Here is a 10,095-nt window from a genome sequence, read left to right as displayed (position 1 = left end):
TGAGAAGTTAGAGGGTTGATATGTTGTGGGGTTGTTAACCAATGTTATAAAACAACATGTGTACTTCTGTTTCATGAGAAACTATTTGTTCTGTAAGCCTTCACCTGAAGTACAATAAAAAAAAATAAAAATAAAGGAATGAAGTGAAGGAATGGGGAGTTGTTACTTAATGGGTACAGAATTTCTGTTTGGGGAGATGAAAAAGTTTTGGAAACAAATAGTGGTTATAGTTGCACAACACTGCGAGTGTGATTAATGCCACTGGCTTGTACACTTGAAAATGGTTAAAATGGCAGATTTTTTGTTGTTTATATTTTATCATAACAAAAACAAAATAGGAATGAAATACTGATGCATACTACAACATGGATGGACCCTGAAAATATTATGCTAAATAAAAGAAGCCAGCCACAAAAGACCACATATTTTATGATTCCATTTATATGAAATGTCCAGAATAGGTAAATCTATACAGACAGAAAGTAGATTAGTGGTTACCTCGGGTAGAAGGGGTAATGAGGATATTGGGATGGGTGGGTAACTGCTAAAGGGTATAAGATTTCTTTTGGGGGTGATGAAAATGTCCTGAAAAGATTGTGATGATGGTTGCACAATTCTGTGAATACATTAAAAGCCTTAAAATTGTAACTTTAAATGGGCAAACTGTATGGTACGTTAATTATAGCTCCATAAAGTTGCTGCAAAAATAAATGAATAAATACAGAAAGTAATGTGTTAAGATGTAATAAAGGCATAGTTGCAGACCATTCAAAAAAAAAAAAAAAAGATGAGGGTGGAGAACTGCTCGCATTGGTGAAATGAGAGGTTAAAACAATCAAGACAAGACTGGCGAGAATGTCTGTGGATTCTAAATACTCTGATTGCTCCATCCTGCCTGTCCCCTCCTTTTCAGGCCTGGTCAGGGTGTTCTACTCTAAGAAGAGACCATATCCCCACTTGCCAGCCTGCTGGTAAGTCAGAAGCCAAAGAGCCATCAGGGCTCTGCTGCCCAGGATCGGTTGCGGTCTGACCAGAGCAGAGAAGTAAAGTGCACAAGGAGGAGGAAGGCTGGCCGGTTACCATGCCAGCAGCCCATTCTCTATGCTAGAATTAAAAAGAATAGGAAACTCGTGAATTGTGTGATTCATAAATTGCAAAGAACATGTGTGCTTGAGTTAAAATAGTTTAAAATTGAGTGTGGTGGGGGGAGGGGTGGTATAAAAACAATGCCAAAGCAACCCCAGGTCCCTGGAATATCACATAACATTTCATTAGCTTAATCCATAGATGGCAAGATGCTTCAGTCCAGGCCCCCATAAAAGCAAAATGTGTCCCAGCCTGTCTCCAGTTCCCATCAAACTCACCCAAATCAACAGGGTCTGTTCAGGTCCCCCTTTCTCTCCCTGCCTCGCTATTCCACTCTAGTTTTTAGAAATAAGTCACTTAAATACTTATCAAAACACTTAGAATTTTATAAATCCTTTGAACCCCACTAGAATGTGAGCTTCCTTGAGGGCAGGCTTTCATTCTCTTATTTACTGCCATATTCTTGTAACCTAGCACAGTGCTTAGCACATCATCATCGTAATAGCTGACATTTACATAATGCTCACTATGTGCCAGGGCCTCCCAACAATACTTAAGGAGTTGTATTATTATGATGATGAGGATACATAATAAATGCTTGTTGAATTTGCTGCTGTTGAAATCAGCAATTCAACTTCTAGGAATTAATTCTATAGAAATATCATAATCATGGATGTGCACAAGTACTTAACAACAGTAATATACGTGCTATCATTGTTCTAAGTACTTTACTCATCTAATCCTCTTAACAACCCAGCAATACTGGTAATATCTTAGCCTTATTTTATGGGTGACAAAAGTGACGCCAGGGAGATTAATAAACTTGCCCAGAGTCACAAGGCTAATAAGCAGCGGAGCCAAGATTTGAAATCAGGCTGTCTGGCTTCAGTGGCTTCGCAAGCACATGCTTGTGATCATTACGTATAATGCTACAAGGATAATCACTATAGGTGTCATTTATGTGAGAAACTGGAAAAACATAGATATTCAACAACAGTGAACTGTTGGAAAAAATAAACCAAAAATAGAATATCATGCATCTACTTAAAAAATGTTGTAAAGCAGTTAGTGACAGAAAAACTTGTACGATATAGCATTAGGAGAAAAAATCAGGTTGATATATATATTTTAAAGATAAGAAGAATATTCTCCAAAGTGTTAACAATGGTTACCACTATGTAGTAAAACTACAGAATGACTTTTTTGCTCATACATATTTTCTAAATTTTCTATAATAAATACATTCCTTTCATAATAAAAAAAGAAAGAAAAGGAAAATTAACCATCCATGTCTAAACCTGAACTAAAATTTTCCCAGCCAAAACATATACAGATTGTGTATTTATCACAATTTAAACAAATAGAGGAAGAATAAGATTATTGACTTAAATTTCAGCAAAGGATTATTCCTGGTATATTCCCAAAACAAGTTTCACAAACTACTCAGCATATACAAACAACAACAACAAAATAAAAGGTTCTATAGTCAAATAGGAGTTGCTGAGTGGTGCAAATGGTTATCCTTATCTGAAAGACTGGAAGTTTGAGTCCACACTGAGGCACTTCAGAAGAAAGTCCTGGCAATCTATTTCCGAAAAATCAGCCATTGAAAACCCTTTGGAGCACAGTTCTATTCTGACACACATGGAGACACTATTAGTCAGAATCGATTCAATGGCAACTGGTTGCTTACGGTCAAATAAGTGTGGGAAACACTCAATTAAACAAGCTTATTTATTACAGGGCTTATCAGAGCTTGTAATATGCCTATATGGTTAAGCACTTGGGTGCTAATCAAAAGGTTAGCAGTTAGAACCCACCAGCCTCTCCACAGGAGAAAGATGTGGCAGTCTGCTTTAGTAAAGATTTATAGCCTTGGAAACCATATGAGACAGTTCTACTCTGTCCTGTAGGTTCATTATGAGTCGGAATAGACTTGATGGCAATGGTTTGGGTTTTTTTTAAATATGTATACAGCATTTTTCAAACTCATTTCGGCACAGAGCCCTTTTTTCCCAGAGAGCACCTTGAGGGACTAGTGTTCCCCAGAACAGACTTTGGTAAAGGCTCATTTATACAAAAGAGGAGAAGTAGGACGGTTGGAGGAGGTCAAATCCAAGTCAATGCTCTTGGGAAAAGATGCAAAAACTTGGTAACTTGCAACAGAAACAACAAGGACTTTGTAGGATGATTTTTTTTTTTTTTTTGTAAGTTACTTTAAAAAATTGCAGTAATGGAAAGTGAGGGTGGGAGGAATTCTGTGTGCATATCTATTCCCTGAGCTCTCCCTCTCACTGGTCCCTAAAGTTAACTAAACCAAACCAAATACATTACCATCGAGTCGATTCCAACTCATAGGAACCCTATCAAACAGAGTAGAACTGCCCCAAGGGGTTTCCAAGGAGCAGCTGGAAGATTTGAACTGCTGACTTTTTGGTTAGCAGCTGAGCTCTTAACCACTGTGCCACCAGGATTCCAAAGTTGACTACACTAGGCAAAATAAAAAGGCCTGAGAGCAAGATGTGGAGTCTTAAATCCAACAAAGAACATAAGCCACACTCAAGTGAACTAGATGAGAAGCCTCAACAGTGTCTAGGGAACACAATATGAACAAATTCTTTAGTGACAAAAGAAGCATGCCCATAGGCATGAACATCGGCACTGCCCAGTGCCTAAGACAGCTATCAGGGGAGCTTCCAAGAAATCTGGCGGGAGGCCTAATAAAAATTGAGCAGCGGGGCATAAGGCAAATTTAATTTAACTTCATTTTTAATGCCAAAGACTAGGCCTTGCAGAAAAGAGAAACAAGGAAATGAACAATCTCCCATTCAACAAACACTTGTTCAGCTATATGTGCCTTTGCTCAAACCATTTTCTCTGCCTGGAATGCCTCCCCCTCATCCCACCACTCTTCATCTTGTCTTTCAAACTTCAGCTCAAACATCACCCTCTTTAGGAACCACCCCTTAAGTAACAAATATTTATAATACACCTACCACTTGTCAGACACATGGTGCATTCCTCATTCATCACACCTATTCACACTGTAGAAAGATCATTTTCATTGACCTATTTACATTTTTTACTTTGTACCCCATCCCAGGGCCTGGTCAGTGCCTTCAGGCATCTTCAGTGAATGAATGAAGCTCCCATGAAGTGCCAGGTGCTAGAGATAGAAATGACTCAGAAGCAGTCCCTGCCTTCAGGGAGCTCACTCACAAACTAAAGGAGAAGGGAAGAGATAGACAATCACAGCTCGCAACAAGATGACATAAGTAATAAATCATGGCATAGACAAAGGAAGCTTCTGAGCTTTCTGGTAAGGAAGAGATTCTGTGCTCAGGCTTTGTAGAAAGAACACATGTACAGGTCCCTGAACCTGTCTTGCAACAAGCTCATCAAACACGCAGACTGGCCTTACAAATGACCTGCACACACTCACCATTTAGATCAGAGAGGATGAGTACATTTGTAATTAATTTCTTTCTTTAGAGCTAAATATCATTTAAGCAGCTAGGTATTCTTCCATTCATGTGGCTGTCTTGCCAAGCTAAGTGCAGATGAAGGAATGAAAGAAGGAGGCCAAAAGAAAATATGTGGCATTCACAATCTTTCATCTGCAGTTGTGTGTAGGTGTTGCAATCATTCTATTATTGGTCTTCAAGCAACTGGTTCAATGGGAAATCAAGTTTATGAACAGATCTGCTATAACTATAAAGGATTTTTCCCCTGTGATTAAGCACTAAAATGACAGGTGTTAAACAAATACGAAAAGACAGAGAGAGAAGGAGAGAAAAAGATAACCGGCAAAACCGGTCTGTCTCGATCAACCAAGTGACTGTCTGAGAGTGGGTGAGGAAGAGACAGAACTCACTAGATGGTGGTGTTCTGACTTCTGTTCTCAGTCTCTGATGACGCTCACCCTGCAAGTTCCCTTGGAAAGGGCACAGGCAAGATAGGAAAAGTACCTCCGCAGTTCATTCATAACCTTGAACGCCTTCCCCATGTGGGCAGGGTTGACAGTGATGGTCCTCTGGCTCTTCTCATCATCCCCAGCCTGCACCAGGGGCTGAGAGCTTGGATTGATGCTGTGAACAGGAAGGGAATGGAGGGAAAGAGAGAATCACAGGTTGGTAAATCCATTTATCCAACTGCCACAAGTCCATGCATTCACCCACCCAGCAAGGGCAACTCTGCCAGCCTGTTCTCACCACAGACTCATCAAGGAAGGAAATGCATTGGGTCAGGCATTTCCACAGGATGTTCCAATGAAAATTACATTTCTCTGGAGGAGGCCAGGTTCCAGATCAGCCTCTTCCACCAACGACTTGTGTGACTTTGTGGGAAGCCCTTTCCTCTATACCTAAAATGCGGGGAAAGGGGTCTAAGCCCTGTATCACTCACTTCACAGGGATGTTTTTTCCTTCAATAAACATTTAACGGAGTCTGAGATGTGCCAGGCACTGTATTTAAATTTAAGGGAGACGCAGCAGTAAATAAGACACAGTTCCTGACCTCACAAAACTTAGAGTTCAGTGGAGGAGAAAGCCAAGCAAACATTTAAACATCATGTCTTAAGTGTTATAATTCTATAGGAGCTACAGAAGCACAGAGGATGGGCAACTATCACAGTGCCGGCAAGTTGAGAGAAAATTTCCTAGAAGCTGAGACCTGAAGGAAGAACAGAAATTAGCCAGGTAAAAAAGAAGATGGAGAGTATTCCGGGCAGAAGAAACAGGATGCACAAAGACCTGGAGGAGAAAAAGAGAAAAATGTGTACAAAGTACTGGAAGTTCAGTAAAAGTATAGAGTAGAGCACAAGAGGAGAGTACCGAGAGAAAAGGCTAGAAGAGGGGGCAATCTTATAAGAAAAGCTAAGGAGTTTGGATTTCATTCTTAAACAATGAGAAGCCATCAAAGGGTTTTAAGCAGAGAAGTAGGGCAGGAAACAGGTAAAAAAAACTTTGTGCTTTAGAAAGATCACATTGCCTATGGAATGGAGAACAGTGGCACAAGAGTAAAAGGTCTTGGAAAACTATAAACCCTTAGAAAGACAACGGATTGTAATTGTTATGGAAAGAAAGGCTATCTGTTTGGGCTAAGTGACCAGGTGTTGACTAGCAAGAGCTGTCCATAATCTCAAAGCCCTCTGTACTGAAATCAAGAGACAAAATACTAAAATCCCTATGGGATTCCAGCTAGCTGTCCAATTACTCCAGAGCAACATGTCTCAACTTCATTGGGGGTGGGAGAGAGGGATCAAAAGGATAAGCAAAGAGACTCAGGAAAGAACTTTCTCCCCCAACTGGCAAAACTATGCAGCTCCAAGGTCAAGTGTGGGACATTTGAGTTACCTCTGATTAGGCCAGGCTAAGTTTTCCTCTGCTGGTAGGAAAATAGAACATTATCCACTTGTATAGGAGTCCCTGGGTGGTACAAACAGATAAGCACTAGGCTACTAACTGAAAAGTTGGCAGTTCAAATCCACCCAGAGGCACCTCAGAAGAAAGTCCTGGCAACCTACTTCCAAAACATCACATCCATTGAAACCCTAGCAAGCACAGTTCTACTCTGAAATACATAGAGTCACCATGAGTTGGAATTCATTCGATGGCAACTGGGTTAGGTTTGTTGTTATTGTTCCACTTGTATACCATATTTTTACACAAATAACGTGTGCCTTCCATGTTTGTTGCCAACTGCACCCTCCCCCACCACGAGGTATTTTAAGCTTGCTATGGTAATTCTTTTACAGCAACTTGAAAAAAAAACTGGCATAGCAGTGGTTATGAAAATACCTCGTGGCGGGAGGGCACAGTAGGCAAACAAATGTAGAAGGTGTGTGTTATTTGCATAAAAATACGGTATATTTGGGGGCATACAGTTCATTGAAACTCTAAAACACTGAGGGAGTCCCCTTTGATTTTTCCAGGTGGCTTCCTCTAGCCATTCTACCATCTAGCCTTGCAAAATGGCTAGAGAAAGGGGCTTCTGTGGTTAAGAGAATGCTCCAGAGAGTCCATAGATGTCACTCTGGGATTCATAACTATTGGAACATTAAAATACAACCAACATGCCAGACCCATAGCTTGTCTGACCATGCAAACTCCTCCTTCGGCTTCCTGCCCTACCTTCAGTTCAGCATGTGTGATGGTTAAGATACTGTGTCAACTTGGCTAGGCTATGATTCTCAGCGTTTATATGTGATCACCCCCATGATGGGATCTGCTGTGAAAGGGAGTTTCCTTGGGCGTGTGGCCTGCATCTGAATACAGGTGGATGTTCTGGCTTTTGCCTGCTCTGGATCCTGCAGCTGCCTCCTGTTCGTCTGACCTCCAGTTCTTGGGACTTCAGCAACAGCTTAGCTGCTCATCTTGGGATTCATCAATCTTCACAGACTGTGAGCAAGAGCCCTGCTCTCTGACATGCTGATCTTGGGTTCACCAGCCTCTGCAGCTACGTGAATCAGGAGAAGTCTTGTGGTCTTGCCTGCCGATCTTGGGATTCGTCAACCTTCACAGCCTGTGAACTAGAGCCCTGCTCTCCAAACTGCCAATCTTGGGTTCACCAGCCCCTGAGGCTACGTAAATCAGGAGAAGCCTCTATCCTGATCCACGGACTTGGGATGTTCCAGCCTGTACAATCACATGAGCTGTTTCCTTGATATAAAGCTCTCTCTATATATACTTATATGCTTTACTGGTTTTGCTTCTCTAGAGAACCCAGCCTATGATAGCATGTGAATATAAGCCATGGACATCTGAACTTTGGGACTGTTTGGATTCTTGATGCAAGAAAGTTAGCTGAGAACAGGAAGATAAAAATCAAGAGATACACAAAGGCATATGATCGGAGTGTGTGTTTAAGTGGGTAAAGAAAACCTCAAATCAGAAAATGTAACCAGGGAGATGAAGCACACAGCCAAGATTAAAAGCTTCATGTAAGAAATCCACAAACATAATTTCTTATTTATAGTTAGTATCCTTTTCTACTCCAAGGCCAGAAAGATGTTCATTTCTATTTTCTAACAAAAGTTTAACATTCTTGCTTTTAATATTTAAGCCCTTAATTTTACCTGATATTGACTTTTATATTATGATGAGAAGTAGGGATCTAATTATTTTCCTGTAAGTTCCATTTATTGAATGCTTTTTTTCTCACTCATCCTCATGCCACCTTAGTCACCTAACAAAGTTTCAAAGTTTCTATTTCTGGACTCTCTAACCTATTTCATCGGTCAGTTTGTTTGTCTCTGTACCAGTAGCATATTATTTCTATAGCTTCATAATAAAGCATGATATCTGATAGGGCAAGTTCCCAATCCTATTATTATTCTTCAGAAGTTTCATGATGATTCTATTTTCATACTCTTTAAAAATAAATTTTAGTATCAGCTTGTCAAGTTTCGTGAAAAATTCTGACTATTTTAACAGAAACTGCATTGAATCTATAGATCAATTTGGATAGAACTAACATCTTGGTGATATTATGTCTTCCTATCTATGAACATGGGGTATCTCTCCATTTATTTAAGTCTTCTTCAATGTCACTCAAACTTTTTTACTCTTCTGTATTAGACCTTCTATATATTTTAGATTTATTCCTAAATACTTTAAATTTTTGTTGAAATTTTATATCAGTGGTGTCTTTTTTAAATTATATTTTCTGATTGTTCTGTTTTCTAAAATGCAATTGATTTTTGCAAAGTGATCATATACAGCCACCCTACCAAAAGTCCCTATTATTTCTAATATTTGTCTGTAGATTCAATTAGGTATTCTGTGTAGACAATTATATTATCTGCACATAATGCCAGGGTTTATTTGTTTTTTTGTTGTTTTTTTTCCTCCTTTCCAATTCTTAAGTCTCTAATTTCTTTTTTGAAAGAAATTTTGCACTGGTTAGAATGGTGGCACAATGTTGATAAGAGGGGATACTAGTGAATATTCTTGCCATATTCCTGACTTTAAAGAAGATATTTCTAATGTTTCTCCATTAAATATGTTTGTTGTAGGATTTTTTACGTTTTTTTAATCAGATCAAGAAAACCTCCTTCTGTAATTAAACTTATTAAGAGTTTTTATCATAAAGTTACATTGAATTTTATCAAATGTTTTTCTGTATCTAATGAGATATCTTCTTTTCTTTGATCTGTCAATGCAGTTAATAAAATTTATGTATATTTTCTAATACTACACCATACTTGTATTCCTGGGATAAATCTAGAAACTGTAAAACACTGTGTAAATCAGTTATTATAATTGATGTTTTCAAATTGTAGGGGGTCTTAAAAGCCAGGATGAGAAAATATAATTTTGTATGGATCAGGGAACCACTGAAGGTTTCTGACAGGGAACTAGTAAGATTAGAGCTCATAAAAGCCCACTGGACAGATACTATTGGCTCCACTTCACAGATATGGAACAAGTGTAGACCAAATAATTTCACTTGGGAAGCATTAACAATAATCTCTCACGTGGCTAGTGAACAGGAAAGCTGGCTCTCCACTGTTCTGTTACTCTTTGCACTGTCCAGTAATGATGCATCCTATTAATACAATGTTATGTTTACGTAAAGATCGCAAACCTAGATTGTCTATTATCAAAGGATTAGAATTCAGCAAGATACAATTTGCACTAAAGCCTGCCCATCTTCATTCAGAGCACTTTCCACCCTTGATGCAGAGGCAAGGCTTGACGTAAGGAAGAACCCAAGGTCTCTTTCTTCCCCTGCTCTGCTCCTTCATGAAGATACGGGAAGCCTGAAGTGGATTCTGGATCCCTAGTTTCTGAAAGGTACAAGCTTCTTGACAGCCCACTGACCTAGGGAGCAGGATGTTAAGGAAAGAGAGTCCAAGGACTCAGAGAAGTTAACAATCTGTACAAGGTTACATAGATAATAAATGGCAGAGATGGGATCTGAGCTCAGGTCTCCTTGACTTGAAGCCCAAGCTATTTCCACCACAGCCTACATCCTCCAACAATACTGTACGTGTCTGTAGATATATGC

General features: G+C 39.4%; 1 protein-coding gene across 1 annotated transcript in view; it reads right to left on the bottom strand.

Annotated features, from left to right (window-relative positions):
* Positions 1-10,095, bottom strand: part of KLHL3 (kelch like family member 3) — a 119,007-nt gene that overhangs the window by 97,498 nt on the left and 11,414 nt on the right. Inside the window, exon 2 of the mRNA XM_004384689.1 lies at positions 5,055-5,174. Coding sequence (XP_004384746.1) covers positions 5,055-5,174 — 120 coding nt within the window. The remainder of the gene's footprint in view (positions 1-5,054; positions 5,175-10,095) is intronic.

Source organism: Trichechus manatus, unplaced genomic scaffold, assembly GCF_000243295.1.
Source record: "Trichechus manatus latirostris isolate Lorelei unplaced genomic scaffold, TriManLat1.0 scaffold00127, whole genome shotgun sequence".
Lineage (NCBI taxonomy): Eukaryota > Metazoa > Chordata > Mammalia > Sirenia > Trichechidae > Trichechus > Trichechus manatus.
Note: the sequence above shows the minus strand (reverse complement) of the source record. Positions and strands in the feature narration are given on the sequence as shown.